Source organism: Diabrotica virgifera, chromosome 2 (genome assembly GCF_917563875.1).
Source record: "Diabrotica virgifera virgifera chromosome 2, PGI_DIABVI_V3a".
NCBI lineage: Eukaryota > Metazoa > Arthropoda > Insecta > Coleoptera > Chrysomelidae > Diabrotica > Diabrotica virgifera.
In genome coordinates, this window is record NC_065444.1 from 9987623 (window position 1) to 10011799 (window position 24177).

Consider the following 24177-nt stretch of genomic DNA (forward strand, 5'->3'; position numbering starts at 1 on the left):
AAGTTGAAAAATCTTATTCATAAAAAATTATAAAGTGAAACTTACGTCTTATAGGTGTAAAAACCTCAAAAGAAGAGAAAACTTCGAACAAACACATTCTTTAGTTTAAAATAAACCCAGGGATATAACCACTGGTTAGGGTAAAAACCCTTAAATGTTTAAAAATTACATTTAATGTGTTTTTTATAAAATGGCTACCATTCTTACAAACAGCTGTTACTGACAATATTCAAAAACGACAGGCTGCTGACGGAAACAATAGTTCCTAGCGACATCTGTGTTTTTAAAATTATTTAAAATTTTTTTTTTTTTTTTTTTTTGAAATGACTATGTTGTCATATGTAGGTTACTAATTAATGAAATTAATATGAAAACTGAAGTTAAATTTAAATGACAATTGTTAAGTTTAAAGTAAAGTTAAATGTGAAAATAATCAAATTATCAAAGTATTATTAATTATTAAAAAACCAAACAACCAGTCAGTTCTGACCAAATATAGAAGTGAGATAGATGAAAACCAAGGAGAAGCACCGTTGGACAAGCTCAGAGTTCCAAAACTGTTTGAAAACAATATTATTATTAAAAGGCAAATCGAAAATATTTACTTATTGTAATCAATGAAAGAAAATTCAAATATGTTATAAAGTAATGTTCAAAAAACTAGAGCAATTGTTGGGCATGCTGAATATAACAGTATTAAAGAAACTTCTTAAAGATTGGATCAAATTTACAATTTAATTGAACCTGGGTGTTAACACAATTTTGAGGATTTCTTTTTAATTCCCTGCTAATTTCTAAGTCTTCTAATAAATTCATTTTTGTATAGTTGTTAATGGGTATACTATGTAGAATCCTACTATCTCTTTGGGGACTGAAGTTATGTTTAGAAGCATGTAAGTGATTGCCAAAACTAGATTTGTCAATCTTAGACAAATGTTCTTTGATGCGTGTTTCCAAAGGTCGCATAGTTCTCCCCACATAAGTAACAGGGCAGTCTCCACAGGACAATTTGTATATACCACTTTTTGATGTTTTTCCAATTTTATCTTTGGTATGAGAAAAAATAGATTTGATATTTTCCTTACATTTGAATGATAGTTTAAGGTTGGGGATGTTATTTAGGATTTTGGCTATATTATCTGAAGGATAACCTATGTATGATATTGATCTATACATAACTGCTGTAGTGGAATTGTTAAGGACAGAATTGTAAGCTAGGGATCTATTCCTTTTACTCCTTAATTTGTTGAGGATGTTATCAACTAAAGTAGGGGAATAACCATTACTATATGCAAGTTGTTTGATAATATCTAATTCTGAATTGAAATTAGTATCTGATAATGGTAGACTAAGTAAACGATGGATGTAGCAATAAAAGGAAGCCATCTTCTGTTGAAAAGGATGGTTAGAAGATCTAGGGATGGTATGGTCAGTCTGAGTAGGTTTTCTAAAGACTGAAAAAATTAATTTACTGTCCATCCTAGTTAAAGTAAGGTCTAGAAAATTTATAGACTTGTTGGACTCGGTTTCTAGAGTGAAATTTATAGCTGGATGTAAATTGTTGAGCAAATAAAGAATATTTTCAGCATCTGTAGAATTGCCATCTATAATAGCCAATACATCATCAACATACCTGAACCAGTATAAGATTTTTTGGAAAGAGTTTTGGTTCGAAGAATTATTATCAAATATGTTAACCTCGAGGTTGTTAAGAAACAAATCTGCTAGCAAAGGTGATAAAGGATTACCCATTGCCAAGCCTTGTGATTGTCTATAAATAATATCGTTAAAGGTGAAGAAATCTTGCGATAAACAAAATTTAAGTAAATCCAACAAGTGAGGAATTGAAACTCTATTAATATTACTTTTAATAAGTAAATTCTCCACTATAGGAATGGTTTCATCTCTAGGTACATTAGTAAACAAATTACTTACATCAAAAGAAACTAGAAAGAAGTCTCTAGGTAAGTTTAAAACTGACAGCTTATTTACTAAATCGGTAGAATTTTTGACAGAATAAGAAGGTTGTAAAGTTATTGTAGATTGTAAAATGGAATTAATGAATTTAGACAATGTAACAACTGGTGTGTTGTAAAAGCTAACCACTGGTCTCATAGGAACATTCGGTTTGTGAATTTTTGGTAAACCATATAGTCTAGGTATTTGAGGATTTGACAAAATGAAGGTTTTTTCTTTCGTTTTATGTAATTGTAGGAAATCTTTATGTTTAGATAAGGTATTTTTTAGGTTAGTGATTAATTTATTTAGAGGATTTCTATCTAAAATGTCAAAGTTGTTATTTCTTAAAAACTCTTCAGTTTTCTGAACATAATCACTATGATGCATGATGATGAGGCAGTTGCCTTTGTCAGCTTTAGTTATGATGAGGTTATTACTTTTCAGTTTGAAGGATAATTGTCTAATCAAATGGAGTTGTTTAAAACATTTGGTTTTAATGTTATTAACATTGTTATTAAATTTGATTAGATCTTTTTGTAAAGAAAGAAAACAATTGCTTTTCAAGTTAGTTTTAAAAATGTTGTCTAAAGGTAAGCTTTCTATAATGGTATCAATATCAACTGAAAATTCCTCAACCATTTTATTGTTAAAAGGTACTAGAGTAGAGAATTTTAAACCTTTGGACAGAAAATCAAGTTCTTTATTAGTAAAAGAGCAAGTTGACAAGTTAACTGTACGTTTGTGAAATCTAAAATTAAAGGAACCCATCAATCTATTAGTGTTTTGACTATTACTGTTGAGATTATTTTTCTTTTTTATCAAATTGTGAAGCTTGTTATTATTTTAAACTAAAGAATGTGTTTGTTCGAAGTTTTCTCTTCTTTTGAGGTTTTTACACCTATAAGACGTAAGTTTCACTTTATAATTTTTTATGAATAAGATTTTTCAACTTAGTCTTTTTATAGGATAGCTCTGATGATGGCATAATATGCTGAAAGTACTTAGCTGATTTAATAAATTTATTTACACACTATCAGTCTTTTGAAAACATACACCAGTTCCCGTTTAGATTTAAAAGTATTTGCCCACCCCTATCCTAAAGCCAATAAAAAAAGAATGTGTGTGTACTTTGTACGCACGTAAGAAGTTATACTTTTATTATATGATTTCTTAAAAATAAATATACTTTAAAGTTTTTTTTTATTTTTTTTTAACACCAAACTAATTTTGTGCTTACCGCTTTCAAAAAAATAAAAAAAAAGTATAGGATTGCACTGGAGTCGAACTCAAGACCTCTCGATCTCTGGCCGAATGCTATACCAAATACGCTACGAGGACTGTGTCTGTATTGGTTCGGACGTACCTAATGACAATTCACGGTAACAAACAGACAAGGTGAAGTATAATAAATATACAATAAAATGTTTTAATAATACTCATCTTACTCCTGAGGAAGACAAATCCAAAGACACAAATATTATAATAAATATATTTACTAAACGAAACACAAAAAAGGCCTTACTGTCGATTTTTGGCGCAGTAAGACGGATTGTAATGCAGTTTGGTGCGTTGGATTCGTGAGAATGTCAGGAAATTTTGTGAACTAATGTAATGAATAAGAAATCTGAAATTGCATTTGTGCATAAGAAAAATGCATTTTGAAATAGGCAATTATTATAAATTTGCAATTCGGTAAATAGTTGGGCAACATTCCGATTAATTATAAGTCCATATAATATTCTAAGATGTCAATAACCATTAATAATAAACAAAAAATGTTTCCTTATAGGGAATCCAACCAAGTACTAACACGTCCGTAACTAGATACACATACTGCTAGTCTACGCAGACACTTGCTAGACACGGGTGATATTAGGTATAAAAAACAAATAGGTAAGTAAAAATTGTAAAGAAAATTACTACATACTTAAATGTATTATAAAATTAATATATTCCCTAAATTTTAGAAGAAACGTTCGTAAATAGGTACATTTATACAAAACATTCGTAAACACAAAAGCATGTACAGTAGGAAAAATGAAAGAATACCCATGAACGAACATATAAAACACGCTGTATTTTCCTGTCACCGTGTTACACAAAAAATTGGCCAGTGCAAGTACATGTAAAAATTATTATTACATGTACTTGCGCTGGGCAATTTACTTTGTGACACGGTGACAGGAAAATGCAGCGTGTTTTATATGTTCGTTCATGGGTATTCTTTCATTTTTCTGACTGTAGGTACCTGCACATAATAATTGCCTATTTCAAAATGCATTTATCTTGTGCACAAATGCAATTTGAGATTTCTTATTCATTACATTAGTTCACAAAATTTCCTGACATTCTCACGAATCCAACTCACCAATCAGCATTAAAATCCGTCTTACTCCAAAAAAATCGACACTTCAATCCTTCAATGCCTCGACTAAATATATTCTTTTCACACCTTTTCTTGCACTGATATATTTATACATAACTTGAAAGATTTAGCAACTAAACGCCATACTGTCTGTGTGCGCATGCGCGCAGTATTATGAAATTTTACTCTCAATCGTGCCTAAAAAAGTATAACTTCAAAAAGCTCTACCTCAATAAGGTAACCATGTGCTGAATGCAGGCTAGAAGTGCTTATAAGTCTGTAAGCTTTTCGAGATTATCATGGTCATAATATAGCTACTTAACTTATCTTCACTGAAAATAGTCCAACTGTGTTAGATCAATTAGCTTAATCTTGGAGGAAATAAATGGTGATATATAAAGAAACTAAATAAAACTTAAGAATATCAAACTTTATTCATTCAGCAACAGTCTCACTATTTTTTAAATTCTTAATCACATGCTTAACTAAACATTTTTTAATAAGTGGAACAATTTCTTCACAGGCCTTATCGACAATGCCAATAGCTTCCGTCACCTTGGCTAATGATATACTTCCTGTCTGGTAAAAGTGTGAAATCTGATTGTGTGTATGAAGCTTAGATATCACTATAAGTCCATGGTCATTATTCTTTGTGTCTTTAGAGAGAGGAAACCAGCTTATATTCTGTTCTTTACAACTGGGATCTACGAATATAGTATCTTGTTGTATACCTAGGGTGACGGAAGTTATTATGTCATACATAGGAACTCCTGCGTGACTTAATGCCAACCCAGCAGCAGTTATTGCTGCACTTAAACAAGATCCATCATTGTGTAGTACCATGGCATAAATGTCAACCTAGAAATGAAAAACGTATTACAATAGATCAATGTAAAAGGATTAAATTGATTGATATGTTACTTCATTCATTTGTTAAGCAGCATTACAATCTCTAGGGCTACCATCATGATCATGGCATTCAAAATCATATTCCTGCATGAGGTGGATTACTCCTATATGTCATTTATAGCTTATTGTGTATCTTTGCTGCTGTTTTGACTCTTTTCCATTTCTTCCTGACCTTGCCCTGAACTTACGTAGTCCTAAGCCTTTCTACCTTCAGGTGTAAGTGTAAGACTGGCCCTAACCTTTCCAGTCTTTTACATGCATTGTTCTTATATCTTCCTATATCATCTAGCCATTTTCTAGGCCTTCCTCTATGCCTGCCTGGACCACAGTGGTGTCCAGTTAGTTATCCTTCTTAACATATCTGAGTGTCTTGTACAATGGCCTATCCATTGTAAGTAAAGAGATTTTATGTATCTGACTGTATTTTCTCCCTTTAATTCTTCTTCAATTTCAACAATGTTTTCATTATTCTTTCTCCCTCTCTTGTTGCATTGTGGCCCAGTATTGTTCTCATTATTGTTCTTTCAAATTTTACTTCCTCTTTCTTGTTTATCATAGTTTTTTCCATCCCATGTAACAGGTCTTTATTGGTTCATCTTTGTTCTCTTATTTAGAGTCATGCTTCTCATCAGATTTCTATTAATTCCATATGTTTTTTGCCTCTCAAAATTCTTTCATCTGTTCTCCCTTTTCCAGTCTTCTCTATTGATACTCCCACGTAGCTAAAGGTGGATGCAGTTTCAAACTTATGGTTCGGTGTTATTAGATATTTCTGAGTTATTGTGTTGTCCTTCCTGGCGTTACCATCGTCTCATACTTTAATTTATCTTAATTTTTCTGTGATTCCAAGATGCTCTAGCATAGCAGAATACATTGGATGCTTCAGAAGTCAAACGGTGTAAGTCAAGTTCTTCCTAAAAATGACTTATGAGATGTAACACTGTAGTAAAAATGCCTTTTACAAAATTAGGCTTTTATTCACATAAAACTTGACAGTAGAATTAATTTGAATGACAAAACAATTAATCAATAAAATAAACAATGACAAAAGAATACTAAATTATACTACATTCACCCGGCCCTATTTTTGAACAAAATCTTGCAAATATCGCGGTTTATTTTTAGTTCTAGCTGATTTACGGCTAGATTGAAAATCTGAATTTTCCAATCTTGGTTCATGATTATCATCAGGTACTTGATTGGGTTCTTGAATAGATAAATTTTCTATCTCCTCTGGTATTGATTCAGTAGTGGAATTCTCTAGTGTATTATTTGGACTTTCATTTTCATCTTCATCATTATCTTGATTCAATAATTTCAGGTCACCTCTAGGAGCTAAATGCTTCGTTGAAACTGTACTTTTCTTTCCGTTTGGATACTGTATTAAGGCGTAATCTGAATTGGCTTCTAAAAGATCAACCTCTTCAACTAAAGGATCAAACTTACTTTTTCGTACAAATTTTCTTAGTAATACTTTGTCTGAATCTTTAAGCCATGATGGAATAGAAGTTCCGCTAGTTGATCTTCGCTGATACGTAAACAAACGTTCATGAGGTGTACAATTGGTTGCTGTACACAGTAAACTTCTTATAGAGTGCAGAGCATCTGGAAGAACAGTCTCCCATTAGTGATGTCTAAATTTTTGGTTTTCAATGCTAGTTTCACTGCTTTCCATATAATTCCATTGTATCTCTCGACTTGACCATTTCCTCCAGGGTTATATGGTGTTGTTCTACTTGAAGATATTCCTTTTTAGAGTGTAGATAATTAATAAATTCTTGTGAAGTAAAGCTAGTTCCCCTGTCAGAATGTATATATGCCGGCATTCCATATAAACAAAACATTTGATTCAAACATTCAAATACTGTCTGACTGGATGTATCTGAGCATGGAAAAGTCCATGGAAATCTTGAAAATTCATCAATGATTGTAAGCATATAAGAATTTCTAGAAGAACCGGGTATTGGACCTTTAAAGTCAATATTCAATCTTTCGAACGGAGCTGTTGATTTAATTAAATGTGTATCATCTTCTTTCTTATAAAATCTGGGTTTAATTTCTGCACAGATTGGACAAGAGGTAATTACGTGTTTAATTTCATCTAAAGAATAAGGTAAATTTCGAATTTTTACAAAATGGTGCATACGAGTAATCCCAGGATGCGATAAATCTGAATGTAATTGATATAACTTGCTTGTATTATTTATATTATTGCATATTCTTGATAGTGCATCAGCTGCATCATTAGCCTTTCCTGGACGATAGATAATATCATATTTAAAACAAGAAAGCTCCAAACGCCAACGCAAATTTTTTTCATTTTTGATTTTACTTGTATGGTTTGTATTAAACATGAACGAAACTGATTTCTGATCTGTGATTAGTTTGAATTGTCTTCCTAAAAGATAGTGTCTCCATTTTTTCAATGCTTCAACGCAAGCATATGCTTCTTTTTCAATTGCAGAATGTTTTCGTTCAGAATCTGTAAGGGTACGTGAGAAAAAAGCAACGGGTCTTCCAGATTGACTCAGAGTGGCAGCAATAGCAAATTCAGAAGCATCAGTTTCAACAATGAGAATTTCTTTTTCATCAATTGTCCATAGAAGTGCATTAGCTATATCAGTTCTCAACTCCTCAAAAGCAAATACCAAGTCAGGACCTAATGGAAATTTCTTGCAATCTATAAGACCTCTAATTTTTGCTGAAAAATTATTAACCCATTTTGAGTAATGTGAAAACATTCCAAGTGTCCTCTGAAGACTTTTAGAATCATTCGGAACTGGTAAATTTAGTAGAGGCTTCAATCTGTCTGGATCAGGTTTCATTGTAGAGTTTTCTATTGTATATCCCAAAATATTTATAATTTTTTGATTGTAGTGACATTTATTTTGATTTAAAGTTAACCCATATTTTTTAACAGCATTTAAAAAATTCTGTAAATTTAAATCATGTCTATCTTGATCCTCACCACCAACTGTTACATCATCTAAATAAGCGTAAACACCTTGTAGATTTTCTTTTTTTATGATAGAATCAATGGCTCTCTGAAAACATGATACTCCATTGGTAACTCCAAAAGGAATACGACGGAATTGGTAAAGGCCTCCACTTGCCTCGAAAGCTGTAAATGGTTTGTCAGATTCGTAAATTGGTATTTGATGATATGCGTATTTTAAATCAATTGAGCTAAAAATTTTATATTTTGTTATCTTAGACACCAGTGAATCAATATTCGGCAACGGATAAGCATCAAGTAATGTGAATCTATTTATTGTTTGATAGTAATCAACTACCATCCGACGTTTATGATTTTCGTTTTTAGTTACCAACACTTGGGCCCTCCAAGGTGATTTACTTTCTTCAATAATTTCTTCTTTAAGGAGACGTTTTATTTCTTGTTTAATAAATTCTTCATCTTCCTGTGAATGCCTGCGAGATTTAGTAGCAATAGGGTGACAATTTTCTGTTAAATTGGCAAACAACGAAGGTGGCTTAATTTTAGCTTCAGTAAGACAGCATATCTTAAGAGGTCTTCTTGGTCCTCCAAATTTAACTTCTAAGCTTTCATGTTGTTTCATAATATCTTGACCCAAAATCACATCTGTACAAAGATTGGATAAAACTAAAACTTTTGTTTGATCATATTTTTCTTTATCAACCTGAATGTTTATTAAACAATAGCCTTGAATATTAACTGAGAATGACATAGATGCCATAGAAACTTGGACCCCTTGTATTGGAAAAATTTTAAGCTTATTTTCAATAGCGAATTCATGATCTAAAAAAGTATCTGAGCTTCCAGTGTCTATTAAAGCGTTGGCATCAATTTGGTTAACTGTTACTTTGGCTATACATTTTGAAAGCGATTGAGGTGTTTCCATTGAAGAAGCGATTACCATTGTAGATGCATAAGTTGATCTCGAATGTAGTATAATTTAGTATTCTTTTGTCATTGTTTATTTTATTGATTAATTGTTTTGTCATTCAAATTAATTCTACTGTCAAGTTTTATGTGAATAAAAGCCTAATTTTGTAAAAGGCATTTTTACTACAATTTTATTCACATAAAACTTGACAGTAGAATTAATTTGAATGACAAAACAATTAATCAATAAAATAAACAATGACAAAAGAATACTAAATTATACTACAAACACTAACGACTAATTAATGTCCTTGTTTGTATTTATGAATATAATACTCATATTATGATCAGTAAAGACGGTTTATTTATTTTTAATGGCTCCTCATTGTTCTGCAACTATGTTCACAAACATCTTATTATCTCATTTCAAACATTTATTGACTTAAACAGATTATCGATATATTACTTACTAATAATAGGTACTAGCTAGGTTATAAGATTTACAGCATCACCAAATTCACTTTGTATTTGAGATTTGGATGTGCACTGAATTTCATTTTGGTACCATGCAGGTATTTTACTTGGCGAAACGTTACCAAAATACAATTTAAAAAATTCCATGCCAACGTCAACACCAGTATGCATCCAACTCTCAAATACAAAGTGAATTTGGTAGTGTTGTACATTACTACTGCTAATTTACCTGAAAATTTGGAAATTCATGACGGCATACAGTCGATTCTAATGCTTGTTTCATTATTACACTGTACTGTTTTTCTTCAGTATCTAGTTGATGTAACCTCCGTTTTTTACAACTGAATGGCGCAAACTTAAATTCACAATAAATTTCACCCTTTAAGGAATAATCTGACCTATTTGGAATCTCCCTAGGATCAAAAACAGATACTATTACTTTGCTTTTTTCCATTTCAATATATGCTGAACCCTTTGCTTGGCTTACCACACCAGTTTTGATGACTAAAACAAGAATAAGTTAGTTTTAATCAATATAATAGTTGTTTGAACGTTTACAAATTTTTCTGTGTTCATGAAAAGATCTGGAATCCTTTCTTATCCCATTTTTTAGAATTTCTTCAAAGGACTCGGATAAGGTTTGCTTGTTTTTCTTTGCGAATAACTCATACGGCAGAGTGTCTTCTGGTCCATTAATTCTCTTGTGGTCGACTGGCATATTCAATAGATATTACTTTATAATAATAAAATTTGAAATCAAAATTACACACGTTTGTTTATAAATATTCACTAAAGTTTTTACTTGGTTATGTTAGATTATATTTCTTCTTTAAAATATAGGCCTTCTATTTGACAGCTCGGCGGTGTTGCCACATCTAACACGGCGGTCTGTTCAAATAAAGATTTAATTAAATATTCGCCTCTTCGAAAGAGTCGCAGTTATTCAAAAAAAATATCGAACTAAACGAAGTTTATTTTTGATTAATATTTTAAATTTTATTAGCTTTGGTTGCTCTTTATATTTTTCGTTCTTTCCACTTGATCAAAATCTTTTCTTTGACATTGACAACTTAATTGACTTGACATTGACAATTTCATCGGGGACGAAAGTTCGGTTAGGTTGATTACCTAATAATAATCTTTCTTTCGTGAATTTTATAAATTTTTAGAACTTATTCTAGAAAAATGGCTGTTAGCTTTGCCCAGAAACGTTTCATGTCCAGCGGACTACAAAAATGGGCATACAACTTGGCTGGTTTCAACAGGTATGGTCTGTGGAGAGACGATCTTCTCTACGAAGATTCTGATGTTGCAGAAGCCCTAAAACGTGTACCCCAGAAGACAATTGATGAAAGAAACTACCGTATCCTTAGAGCCACCCAACTGTCCCTTTCTCATAGTATTTTACCCAAAGAACAGTGGACAAAACTAGAAGATGATAAACTATACCTGACTCCATTTGTCAACCAAGTTATTAAAGAAAAAAAAGAACAAGAAGAATGGAATAAAGTTTATTAATTATATAGTGAATTGTAGCAATTTGTACAATATTTATGTAAGTTATGTGTTAAATAAAATTTAGTCCCGAAAAGTTTTGTTATTTTAACCAAATAAATAGGTGTAGGACTGAACTTTGCTTTTCAATAATAAATTACGAATATATGGGTGTATAAAAGAAACAGGTCAATATGTACTACAATCACTCTTTACAAATCTTTAACTATGTACTGAAGAAGTCATAAATTGGATCAAAACTTTTTATAGCAGGAAATCTCCAGGGACACAGTTGGCAAAGGAAGATGTGTACTATTCATATGTGCTTAACAATATTCAATAACCATGCTATATGAAATCCATAAGAAATATCATTCTTAATCAGGGAACAACATACTTGATGTCGAAGATCTAATAAGTTTCTTATGGGATGGGATGCCCAAACGTATGTTGGATTCAGGGTAGAAGCGTCCATCCACTAGCAATCCTCCTAGAGCAGTCATGCTCACAGATGCACCATGTCTCCCTGCCTACCAAGTAAAGTCCACCCCCTCAATTGAACTATTCATGCAGTAAGTCCTCTCTCAACTGGTGGATCACATGAATAGTAGGGTGGGCAGAAAAAATTTTTTCTGTAAAATACCAACACCTGAGGTCAAAAAAGTTGCGTTGTACTAAAACACAAATTTTAAGACCCAAAATGAGTAGCTAAAAACATTTTTCTCCACTGCCACAAAGGCTGTATATTATTTTAATATAAAACGTCATTGTGGCAGTGGAAAAAATAAAAAAAATTAACTTTTTCAAATACAGATTTTTTTATTATCTAATTTCTTAAACATCAGGGTTATTTATTTTGTACCTCAAAAAAAAGTTTAAATAAAATCTGTATTGTTGTGGCTGGTTCATGTAGGTATACGTTATATACTAACGTATACTTTATTTGGGTATGTCGCCACTAAATAATAAATAGACAAAAATTAATTTAGAAACCTACTTCAAAAAATGGGATGAAATACTGAAATAAAATATACGATAGTGTAAATAAGTTAACATTACCGATCGTTATTTCACTTCTAAAATAACATAACCTTGGACGTCAACGATTCTGTACTGAACGGTACTGTCATAAATACAGGCGTAAAGGAGACATTATATTGTTACCTAAAAATTGAAAGGTCCCTGCAGTGGTTTGTCTGCCAACAAGTTGCCTATAATTTATCTATTTGAAGAACTGGATAGCAGTACCAATGGACCATGTGCATTTGCGGGTATTTTGGAGAACAACTGCATGTACTTAGTGACTTAGCTTCATTTTCAAAAATAGAATCATCAGCTGACGATTTCCGCAGTTACGATCTTAGTGCAGATCAAGAATTCCTGTACGATATTTTTGTCAAAACAGAAAGTGGTGTTTGTTCAGAACAACTTTCCGAGAGACAGCTTGGGAAAATGGTTCATTCTCGCTGGCTTATAATCTTTCAGTTTTATGTAGCAATCGGAAACCACTCGGAAAATTTACAAATACTAAGCCATTTTATAATAAAAGTGCATGCGCCCATGTGGTTTTGCATTAAGACTCAATGAGTTCAGGAGTCGACCATCATGACTTGATGGTGCAAGACATCTATTGAAGACAATAAGACTCTGCGAGCAGACCTCTTCTTACTACCAGAATTAAAAGATTTAGTCTACAAAAATATTCAAAGAGAATATACATATATGTAACCAGAGATATTATTTTGATTATGCTAATTGGTGAACGTAAAAACATAAGACAACTGGAATTTTAAACAATTTTTAAGAGGAAATAATTAAATTACGATATTTCGTAGTAACAGAATTATTTTTTTTTTGCGCTAAGGAATACTTTGAGATTATCGACTGTCAGAAAGTTTTATGAATAGAGCCTCGTGTAGCTATGAAACTATCCAAAGACCAACTAAGGGAAGTTGTTAAAAATCCCGACACCAGTCTTTTGGCATATGTAACAGCATACCCTTGTAGCACACAAGCGGTTGAGAGGGTGTATTTTCGTTTACTTTTTGTGTTCAAACCAAAGTCAGCTTTAGCTCAATTTAATTCTTTTGTATGCATAAAAAACATTCATACAAAATATAGTTTTTTTTAAATCCCTAGTTTTATATAGCTCTGTGGTAGTGGAAAAGAATTATTTATCAGCCAAAATACATACTATGATGGCAGTTATCTTATCAAACACGTTTTTTGGCTCAGGCGACCATAATAAATTAAAAAAAACGAATTTGACATTTATTAGATGATTTGATATTTTCGTAAAAATCTCATTCTTATACAGCTCTGTTTCAGCGGAAAAAAATAAAATTAATTATAAAACAAAACACTGTGAAGTAAGTTATCTTATCATACATCTTTTCTGAGGTCAGGGAAGTTAATTAAAAAAACAAAATAAAAACACATTACTCAACGGCCCACCCTAATGAATAGCCTGTCTTCTCTCTCCTACCTTTGGTGCAGATTCCTCTCTAATATTTCCTTCTTTCTGTTTCTGACAATTCAAGTTACTGCCTCCGGTATTGCCTTGTATTCAGTCTTTCCCCTCATCGCCACCTGCATTATGGTATTTGTACTTACCCTACCTTCCTGTATAATTTGTTTCTGTTGTGTTTTAACATTCTGAACTTGCATACACAGTGCTCAGCAGTGTCAGTTACTCCAGTCTGTGCAGTTTCCATACTCTACCTTCCCTATCCTTTCCAGGTATAGCACAAGAAATAGGTAGGGCCTGAACGAGCCATGCCCTCTTAGGAGCTGGGTGAAGAAGTAGTTAGCGTTCTTGCCACCACCTTCCAAATACCATGAACTAATAAAGCAAGACTAAACAATTAAAATTAATAATGATTAAGAAAAGAAAGATGTAAGAAATAACAAAAATATAATACACTACTACTTGACATTGAAGGAAAGATAGGCCACAGTAGCAATGGTAGAAGAGCAATATCATGGCTTAGTAACATCAGAGCATGGATAGGCTTGAGTGTGAAACAATTACGTAGAGACACATAGAATAGGAAAAATTTTGATTCAGTGATCATGATCACAAACCTTCAGTAATAGAATGCACAGAATAAGGATGGAAAAACCGCATGGTATCCCAATGAAAAAGCTAGGACTATGTTGACAATACAGTATTGAACTATTAGTTAATACTTGCTATTCAGAATTATGTAATTTCAACCAAAAATTACATCAAATACATAGAGACCCTCAGGTGCAAAATGACAATATGGAGACTAATGCTGATTGCTGAACATTTGTTATAACTGAATACGAAAAATACTTAACCAAGAACTACCGATTATCTTCCTGATAATGCCCAAATACTATGTTTGAAAATGGTACTACAGGACTATATTAGGACTAAACTGTACGCACAAAACAAGGAGGAGGGGGAATGAAAATGATAACTATTATATTATTTTAACAGGCTAATTATCAGTGTTTTACTTTACAGTACAGAGTACAGTACATATTTGGATTGAGACACTAACATTTTTCCACAACCTTGAAAAAATTAATTAACTGTAGATGAGTTCCTAAGCTGTTTTCTTGTGGCATTTTTATAATAAATTTACTATTTTTATTGGAAAATAACCACAATATTAGTTTAAAAATATGTTTATTGTGACATTTTGATTTCTACCTTGATATATTATTTTTAGAATAATTTCGAAAGTGGAAATCAAAACATCAAAAACATATTAAACTAAATTTTTGGTTATTTCCCAACAAAAATAGTAAATTCAGGTAATAGCATGGTTAAAGCGTTACATTGTACACATTTTGGTAATTAAAAACCTTAGTTTAATGAGGATCATATCATTTGATACCTTTTATAATTTCTAGGGTTTCCACTATATATCGATAGTTGAAAGGCAAAAGGTTGTAACTCACAAATTAACTTTTTTCAGGGAATACCCCATCAAATTACTTAAATGCAACGTTTTTTCTACTTCTTGAAAAAAGTTGATTTATGGTTTACAACTTTTTTCCTTTCAACCATCGATATCTTCTGAATATATATGTTTCCCATATTTCTTTCATTTCTCCAGAAGATCCATCCATTGAATACTTAGTTATTATTTTTATCTTTATTCAATACATTTGGTCTTTTGACATTTTTCTTTAAAAATGGATTAAAATTTAATGTGTTTAAAGATCCATTTAATGGATCCATTTAATGGATGTTTAAAGACAAAAAAAAAAGAAAAACTTGTAAAAAAAGTTCTTATTTATTCTTAAATTATCTGCTGGATTATCTACTTATTTTATACAAATAAGAAAGTGTACAAGAACATAATTAAAACTAAAATAGATTAAGGCCCTTAAAAATAGTAAAAAGAAAACTAGAGAGATCTTAATTTTCATCTTCTTCAATTTTAGGTGCTAAGTAGTACCTCAAATGGCCCAAATCAGGTATTTGATATTCAACTACTAAAGGTACATTGTCAGACATCGATAGCTGCACAACGTTAGTAAGAGGTGTGGCTTTGGTGAAGGAATTCAAATACTGACAAGCGAAAGTAAGAGTAACTGGTTCTTGCATTTCTATGCTTACAGATTCCTCTTCCTTTTCGAAATTACTTGTCTGGGCAATTTTGATGTTAGCACTGCCAATATCTCCAGAAGTTGAGAACCTAACACCCTCTTTTGTGCATGAGATTACGATAGATTCTCCAAACTGTGAAAGATCTTTGACTATTCTTGCGAATTCAGCTGCAGGCATCCTGATGACACAAGAGAAATCTGTTTCTGGGATACCCAAATGCTCCTGGTCCAAATTCATCAGTTTCATTTCGTAATCTGAGATCTTGTCCTGCTTTTTGGCTTCAAACATAAACGTTACTATGTCGGCATCATCTTGAGCTTTGATTGTTACTGTGTCATCATTACTGGAGCATTTGAAGATCTTTGACATGCTGTAACAAAATATTAAGCAATTAATTAACAACAAACACATTGTTTTATAATAATAAAATAAATATTTGTTTTGACTAACCCTCCAGCAGACAGGTGAAATACAATTGTATTTCCTTGAGTTATCTTAAAATCGATACAATAGACATAAACGAATTAATAGAAACGCTAAAAGAATTCCAAATACCAGAAAAACATTAAGATTGGTAAAAATGACAATTAGAAATAATACAATTTGTGCTGTGAAATGCAATGGTACAATCACAGAAATTCAGAATTAGAAGGGAAAAAGGTGTGCGCTAAGGAGACCCCTTATCTACCTTGCTATTCTATGTAGTTCTAAAAAAATTGTAAGGGATAGTGGGATAAATACGTCGGCTTAGGGACACGAAAATGTAACTACAATTTTTTCCATTTTGAGATATCTACATCATTAACTTACCTTAATGAGTTCTTTTGAGTGACACAAAATTGTATTTCTCCGAACACTTTAAACCCCAGTAAGTTTTCGTAACTACATTTCTTAGCAATCTTTGAGTGTCACAGAAATGTAAGTGGTCTTACATTTCTGTGATACTATGTTTTGACTGATGATATTGAGTTACATTTTTGTGGCATAAATTTTACTGCACTGAACGGTGGTTGCAGGTAGCAACAATGGATTTAATAATTTGTTTCGTATATTTGGCAGCGTGGTCTGTTGCATTTCCAGCTCTGTTACAACTGTGAAGGCGTAAAAAAGTGAATAACTTGATAATTTCATCGGCTTAGGGACACAAAATTGTATCTCAGAAATGACTACTTTTCAGCAGAGCGTATCACAATCAATCAGGTGTGCAAAGTGATTGACACAATTAAAATTAATGTTTGAAAATTTTTTCAAAGTTGATGTTTATTTAAAAAAATAAATAAAAAACTGTTTATCGGTTCTATCAATATCTAAAGTCGATTACTTTTATTTTGTGATTTTAAACTCTTTAATAACAAATCTATAATCGGTACAGTATATTTTCCACCTAAATCTATAGCTACTTTATACCAATCGTACTTTGAACAGCTTATCACTATAAGCGAGCAATATGATAGAGCAAACCTTTTTCTATTGGGTGATTTTAATCTTCCATCTGCAGTTTGGGATGTCGATGATTATTGTTCCGTTGCTTCTCCTCAGCCTACAGCTACAAAATCTGAAGCTGATTCTATTGAAACTATATCCAATATCTGTGCTTTTTTCAATCTCTTCCAGACCTACGAAATAACCAACGATAGAGGAGTTACGCTTGATCTCATTTTATCTCCATTGGGTATTGATGTATTGAAGGCTATCGACACTTTAATTCCAGTGGACACACATCATCCTCCGCTTGAATGCAGTTTGCCACTCAAAATCACAAATGATCATTTATCTGGTGAAGAGTATTATTATGACTTTGTTCATGCTGACTATGCAGCAATTCGTTCATCCCTTCAAGCAATTAATTGGGATGGTGCACTTCAAGGAAAAGTACTCTCTGACATGGTTTCTGTATTTTACGACATTTTTTATTCCATCATTGATTGTTTTGTTCCGCTAAAAAAAATCTGTGATAAGAAATATCCATGCTGGTACTCCTCTGAGCTGAAGAAGTTGCTTCACGAGAAGAAATCAGTGCACAAGATATATAAGAGCACAAGGTGTCCAGACAGTTATGCAGCATTTAGTAACTTAAGAACTAGATGTAAATTTTTATCAAGACAGTGTTATGCTGATTACATTCAACGTACCGAACATTCTATTGTTAATAACGGTAAATCCTTTTGGAAATTTGTAAGTAGTAAAAGGGAAAATAACGCTATACCTAATACAATGACTCTTGGAGATCGTACTGCCTTCAATGGAACTGATATTGCTAATCTTTTTGCTAACCAATTCTCTTCCGTCTATACTAACCAATCCTTACATCCGCATGTAACCCAGATTTCACCTTTGGTTAATGTGTCTAATTATCACATTGAAATTTCAAAAATCTACGAAAAACTGTCTGAACTCAATACCAACAAAGGTCCTGGTCCTGATGGAATTCCCCCCACTTTCCTTAAAACATTCAGCTTCATTCTATCGCGCCCACTTTTTTATATATTTAATAAGTCTTTATCAACAGGGGAATTTCCAGACTACTGGAAAAACTCTTATGTCACTCCAATATATAAATCAGGTCGAAAATCGGATATAGGTAACTATCGTCCCATTTGTATTCTTAGTGCTATTCCTAAAGTTTTTGAGAGCATTATTTCCGATTATTTAAGTTATGACTTCTCGCCAATTATAGGGGCCCAACAATTTGGATTTACATCCAAAATATCAGCAGAATTGGGTCTCATAACATATGTTGATTTTTTGACAGATGCTCTTGAGAGGGGTTTACAAGTTGACTCTGTGTATACTGACTTTTCCAAAGCTTTCGACAAAGTTAATCATGAGCTCTTGATTCATAAACTTTATTTATACGGAGTTGATGGCCTTATATTGAAGTGGCTCAAGAGCTATCTTACGCAAAGATCGCAAATTGTCAGGGTTAATCATCACTATTCTCATACCATCTCTGTTAACTCAGGTGTACCACAGGGATCACACTTGGGACCTCTGTTGTTTAATATATTTATCAATGATCTAATACCCTGTTTCCAAGTAAGTGAAACTTTGTTATTCGCTGATGATTTAAAATGTTTTAAAATAATCACATCTGAGGCTGATTCACTTAGTCTACAAGGTGATATTGATCGCCTATCTAACTGGTGTATGCAAAATGGTATGTGTTTGAATGCATCCAAATGCCATATTCTTCGTTTCCACCGAACTCATCATCCAATCATCTTCGAATATAGTATAAATAATCTGACCTTACATTCTGCCTCTGAAACTAGGGATCTAGGTGTGATCCTTGACTCCGCCCTTAGCTATAAATCACACATTTACAGTACAATACAGAAGTCTATGAAGATGCTTGGCTTTATAAAAAGAACCACTAGAGACTTTACAAACATCTCAGCTATTAAATCTCTTTATTTCTCCCTGGTTAGATCTCATTTCGATTACTGTTCCACAATTTGGTCCCCCTATTACTTTACTCATAAACTGAAGATTGAGGCTGTCCAACACAATTTTCTGAGATATACTGCCAGTAAGTTGCATGTATACTATGACTATTCTGTATTAGAGCGCATACTGAACTTACCTCCTCTTGAGGTACGCAGAAAACAAAGAGACTTAATTATTTTATTTAAAATTATCAACGGGCTGTGTAACTGCCCCGAACTTCTCTCCAAAATATCTCTATTTGTCCCCAGTCGTTCGACTAGGCAGGTGCAAACCTTTTATGTCTCTTTTCATAGATTCAATTATTCCTACAACACATTTATTCCTAGAACTCTTCGATTAGCTAACTCATTAAATAACCTCGAAATTTTTAATATATCAGTTTCCCGCTTTAAAAACCTAATTTCTTCCCTAACTTTTTAACTTTTTAATATTTTCGGCCAGAGCTTTTGTATTGTGATTAGTGTTACATGACCTGTATGTATTAGATAACTTAAAACCGTTATACCTTACAACATTTCCGAATTGATTTAGGTGATATCTTTTGTTTGTAATTGTACTGACCTAATGTTATCTTATTCTTTTTTTTTTTTCTTTTTTGTAACTGTATTACTCATACGAGTTATTTTTTCTCAAACCACTTAGTTATATGTTATATTACGATAGTTTATGTTATATAATTGGTTAACATTAATGTTATATAATTGTATAATTATGTTATATAATTTAGAACACTGTAAAATTTATATCGGAATAGGGCTTGCCCGTGAATAAATAAATAAATAAATAAATAAAGTTTTAAAATGAAGTATGATTATTACTTTTATTATTAATATTATTAGAAAATTGGGTAACCCTCAGTTGTAAAATTAGATTATAATAACGTGTGATCCAAAATTATTGTCACGATAGGTGGCTCTGAACGACAGAGATAGCTATACAGTGCATGTCTATTCTTAATTCAGATATATTTACCAGTTAACGTCAACTTTGCAGTGTACGTCAACTTCAAGAAAAGTTAGGTTATGTAGAGATGTTGGTTGTTTGATTTTATTTATTATTGTTACTTATAATTTTGTTAATTCTTTTTATTTTTTATTAAAGTTCAGTGTTAAAGGTTTTGACTGATTTTTTATGTTTTATAATGTTAATCAAAATTAATTGATAAACCAATGATATCAATTCAGATTAAAAGAGGACATACGTAATTTTTTTGCACGGCTAGCTTTGATCCCAATAATTTTGGATCGCTCGTTACTATAGCAACAAAGAATTACAAATAAATTACTGATCCTAACAGTAAGTCTCTATAATAATAGATGTTTCATTTAGGGACACAAAAATGTATCTCCACCACTTTTTATCTAAATGTTGTTATTTTGAGAACACAATTTATCCATTGTTGGGTATGATTGTATTACCTTAAAGTAAACATTTCTAAGATTAATAATTCTGAACAAAAAATTTGAGAATAAACTAAAGATCATTACAAAATGCAAATCACTTTTCTAAAAACCTTAAATAAGCTCTGCTGAAATTATTTGCTGAATTTGTAATAGGTACCTGATACGAACTGGGAACAGTTACATTTTGTGGGTAGGGTATTACTTTGTACTTGTCTTGTAGGTAGTTTTACTGAGGTTTTTCGGGCCCGACGGGTTCGGGCCGTTCGGGATTATTACGGTTTACGGTGGGGTACCCAGATGTGAAATTAAACGTATCATATTGGTTCCTTCTTTTTACTATATTATTCTAGTCTACATAGAAGTATTTTAGTTTTATTTTGTTTGAATGGAACACATATTTTCAATGAAACTAAAATAAAAGGGTGTGTAAATTTTCTGTATGTGCAAATAACTTTTTAGTTTATTAAAAATTAAAAAAAGCAAATAAAGATTACATTCGATATGGGATAGTAGGACCTAGATAACATTGTAAGCCATACTTATTAATGATATTTATTTACTTTTATTGGTGGCGTGGAGTTCCTGAACCCAAAAGCCGAAGTCAGGGCAATCAAAGTAACTGCAAGCAAATGCAAGGATTCTTGAAAATTGACGTAAACTCTATTGCCAAATCTATCCGCTAATCTATCAGGGCAACTGCCAAAAAAAATTTCTAATAATGAACTGCAATCAATATCAAAACAAAAACAAATATTTATTAGTTTGTTCATATTGAATTAAAAAATAACAGAATAATAGGGGGAAAAAGAAACTTCGGTAGATCGGTAGATTTGACAGGAATTTGGTAGAATCCTAGAATCGGTAGCATCACAACCGACTGTGACTCTGTGACAGGAAAATATGAAAAATACTAGGTTAAAAAGTAACTAGTATTTGTAACAAGTATTAATATGGAACCGGAACGTAACGTAACTTACCGAAAAATACTCATTTGTATCATCCCTATATACAAAACTATAATTAGACCCACAATGCTATATCCTGCTGAGACATGGACTATGAACAAAACCATGCAGAACAGATTGGAAGCATGGGAAAGAAAGATTGTTTGGTGAAAAAGTAGAAGAGGGAGAACGATGGAAAATATTCATCCAGCAACGGGCCTAAGGAATGTTAACGCTATATATACTACTAATCGCTTAAAAAAAAGAAAAGTGATATATTGTCTGCATAACCCTATAAGAATTGATAACAGAACACCTAGTAGAATGCTTACTGGGACGTCAGCCAGTAGGAACACCACAAAAGAGGTGAATGATGAAATGAGAACCAACACTAAAGAGATACAGTGAACCAACACTAAAGAGAGGGTGGACAACTGGAAGAGAGCAGCCAGGGACAGATATACTTGGGAGGCAGATGATGGGGGTGACCAGGGTCCGACTTGAGCTGTAATGCCATAGGAGAGAGAATGTGTTGTCTTGGGACCAAGTTGTGGTCCCCATTCAGATTAATACATGATTATAAATTTTACCTTCCCAAGTTCATGCCCATTGTAAGGTTTCTATCACATCTGTATTTGTCGAATCCATCTGATTTCAGCGTTAGGGAGACTAAGGAAACGTGAGAGTTATCCATAGCCTGGAGTTGGATCCCAGATTCGGAACAATCGAAGGATGCTTCATTTAGAAGATCTTTGATTGCGTCTAATACTTTTTTGAAGGTGGCACTTTGAACTAAACGTGCTTCAAACATTTTGGATTTATTTGTACTTAATAAACAGTTAAAATAATTGAAAAATACACAACACGATGACAAAGGACTATGGCCGGTAGAGAAGCGAAAACTGAAATAGAGGGAATTTTCCGCGCCAATTTCCGCGATGACAGCTAATGACAGCAAACAGTAACTTTAACATACAGCCAATGTGAAAAATATAATTTTACTAACCAAGCTGTACGTCTTTCAAAAAAATGAGAATGTGTATTTTGTTTAGTTATGACAGTCTGTTATATAAGTAAAATAAATAATATTTTGTGTTAATTTAATTAAATATAGCTCTTTAAAATGGTATTCTTCCTTCACCCTATATCACTATTATATTTTTAAATGGGCCCTCTATTTGACAGCTCGACAGTATTGCCACATCTAACAAGATAATACAAAATTTTTTGTGTCAACTGTCATATGTCACTTATTGGTAAAATGAAAATCCTAACCTAACCCTACTTATTTTGAATAAATATACTTTATGGAAATCTGAAAAAATGAGTAAAAATGATAGGGAATTACTTTCAAAAGGTGGTCTCCGTTTGGACGGCAGAAGACCAAATGAGCTCAGAAGAATCCGTTGTAAATTAGGCGTTTTCTCAGCACCCGATGGAAGTGCATACATTGAACAGGGTTTAACAAAAGTTCTAGCTGCTGTATATGGACCCCATGATGTAAGATAAATAAAGCTGGCAGATAACATAATACTTGAATATATTAATTTATTGCAGGTAAAAGGAGGCCGATCTAAAGCATTACATGATAGTGCTGTAATAAATTGTCAGTTTAGCATGGCAGTATTTTCAACAACAGATCGCAAAAAGAGACCCAGAGGAGATAGAAAGTCTACTGAACTATCAATGCATCTACAACAAGCTCTAGAAGCTGCAATCAAAAGCGAACTATATCCTTTTTGTCAAATAGATATCTACGTAGAAGTTCTACATGCTGATGGAGGAATTTATCCAGCTTGTGTAAATGCAGCAACACTTGCACTTGTAGATGCAGGGATACCTTTGAAAGAATATGTATGCGCATGTACAGCCAGTTTAGCTAATAATGATGTTCCAATGGTAGATATTTCTCACCATGAAGAGATAATGGGAGGTCCAACACTAACAGTAGCAGCTTTACCTATGTCAGGGAAAATTGTTCTCATGGAAATGTCACAAAGATTCCATCTAGATCATCTAGAAAAAGTTTTGAATAAAGCTTTACAGGGGTGCAAAGATATCAAACAAATTTTGGATGCTGCGGTTAGGTTACATGTTAGAGAGATTGGAAGCTCTACAGGATGGGCAAGCACTTCGATTAGTTAATGGTAGCATCTCTAATAAGTGGACTTTTATAAAGTTTTAGTGTTTAATGCTTTTAATATTAAGTTTGTATACTTTGAAGAATAAAATTATGAAACTTAAGGTTGTCATTAAATACATATCATTCTGTCCTGTATTTGTCTTTTGTTCCTCTCATTATACCATGGTCCTACACATATAACCATACTGGCCCTTCAGCTATCTTTGACTTTCAGGATGTGCTGCTGGAAGAGGGGGTGAGTTTAGTTGGTAGGTGCTCGAACTAACATTAGCAACATTTGAAAACAAAGATATATCCATGGGCATATTTTTAGATTTATCAAAGGCATTTGATACTTTAAATCACAAAATACTAATGGAAAAGCTTTACGGATATGGCATTAGCGGGCCAGGTTATAATTGGATAAAATTGTACCTATCAAACAGAAAGTAAAATTTGAGTACGAGGGAAGAAATTGCTTCTCTGATGAAGGTCTCATTTCGGTGGGACTTCCTCAGGGAAGTATTATGGGTCCTCTTCTCTTTGTTTTTTATGTAAATGATTTAGCTTTAGACATTACAGATAACAATCAGGATATTCTTATTGT

General features: G+C 32.5%; 4 protein-coding genes across 4 annotated transcripts; 2 read left to right on the forward strand and 2 right to left on the reverse strand.

Moving 5' to 3' along the window:
• Positions 1–4739: 4739 nt before the first annotated feature.
• Positions 4740–10384, reverse strand: LOC114324651 (exosome complex component MTR3). The gene is made up of 3 exons (XM_028272516.2): positions 10131–10384; positions 9802–10076; positions 4740–5182 (listed from the first exon to the last, which is right to left on the reverse strand). The coding sequence occupies exons 1-3, from the start codon at positions 10288–10290 to the stop codon at positions 4760–4762; spliced, it is 858 nt and encodes a 285-aa protein (XP_028128317.1). The 5' UTR covers positions 10291–10384; the 3' UTR covers positions 4740–4759.
• Positions 10385–10648: 264 nt separating this feature from the next.
• On the forward strand, positions 10649–11163 carry LOC114324652 (cytochrome b-c1 complex subunit 7). Its single transcript, XM_028272518.2, has one exon. The coding sequence runs from the start codon at positions 10758–10760 to the stop codon at positions 11088–11090; it is 333 nt and encodes a 110-aa protein (XP_028128319.1). The 5' UTR covers positions 10649–10757; the 3' UTR covers positions 11091–11163.
• Positions 11164–15318: 4155 nt separating this feature from the next.
• Positions 15319–22384, reverse strand: LOC114324650 (proliferating cell nuclear antigen). The gene is made up of 2 exons (XM_028272515.2): positions 22039–22384; positions 15319–16024 (listed from the first exon to the last, which is right to left on the reverse strand). The coding sequence occupies exons 1-2, from the start codon at positions 22257–22259 to the stop codon at positions 15463–15465; spliced, it is 783 nt and encodes a 260-aa protein (XP_028128316.1). The 5' UTR covers positions 22260–22384; the 3' UTR covers positions 15319–15462.
• A 311-nt stretch (positions 22385–22695) lies between these two features.
• Positions 22696–23719, forward strand: LOC114324649 (exosome complex component RRP41). The gene is made up of 2 exons (XM_028272514.2): positions 22696–22948; positions 23006–23719. Exons 1-2 carry the CDS (start codon positions 22772–22774, stop codon positions 23591–23593), a joined length of 765 nt encoding a protein of 254 aa, XP_028128315.1. The 5' UTR covers positions 22696–22771; the 3' UTR covers positions 23594–23719.
• The last annotated feature ends 458 nt before the right edge of the window (positions 23720–24177 follow it).

Coding starts and splice junctions, on each gene's coding strand:
- LOC114324652 (XM_028272518.2), top strand. CDS start 10,758: ATGGCTGTTAGCTTTGCCCAGAAACGTTTCATGTCCAGCGGACTACAA.
- LOC114324651 (XM_028272516.2), bottom strand. CDS start 10,290: ATGCCAGTCGACCACAAGAGAATTAATGGACCAGAAGACACTCTGCCG. Junction 10,077..10,130: donor TCATGAACACAGAAAAATTT/GTAAACGTTCAA, acceptor TTCTTGTTTTAG/TCATCAAAACTGGTGTGGTA. Junction 5,183..9,801: donor ATGAATTTCCAAATTTTCAG/GTAAATTAGCAG, acceptor TTTCATTTCTAG/GTTGACATTTATGCCATGGT.
- LOC114324649 (XM_028272514.2), top strand. CDS start 22,772: ATGAGTAAAAATGATAGGGAATTACTTTCAAAAGGTGGTCTCCGTTTG. Junction 22,949..23,005: donor CTGTATATGGACCCCATGAT/GTAAGATAAATA, acceptor AATTTATTGCAG/GTAAAAGGAGGCCGATCTAA.
- LOC114324650 (XM_028272515.2), bottom strand. CDS start 22,259: ATGTTTGAAGCACGTTTAGTTCAAAGTGCCACCTTCAAAAAAGTATTA. Junction 16,025..22,038: donor ATGGGCATGAACTTGGGAAG/GTAAAATTTATA, acceptor ATTTTGTTACAG/CATGTCAAAGATCTTCAAAT.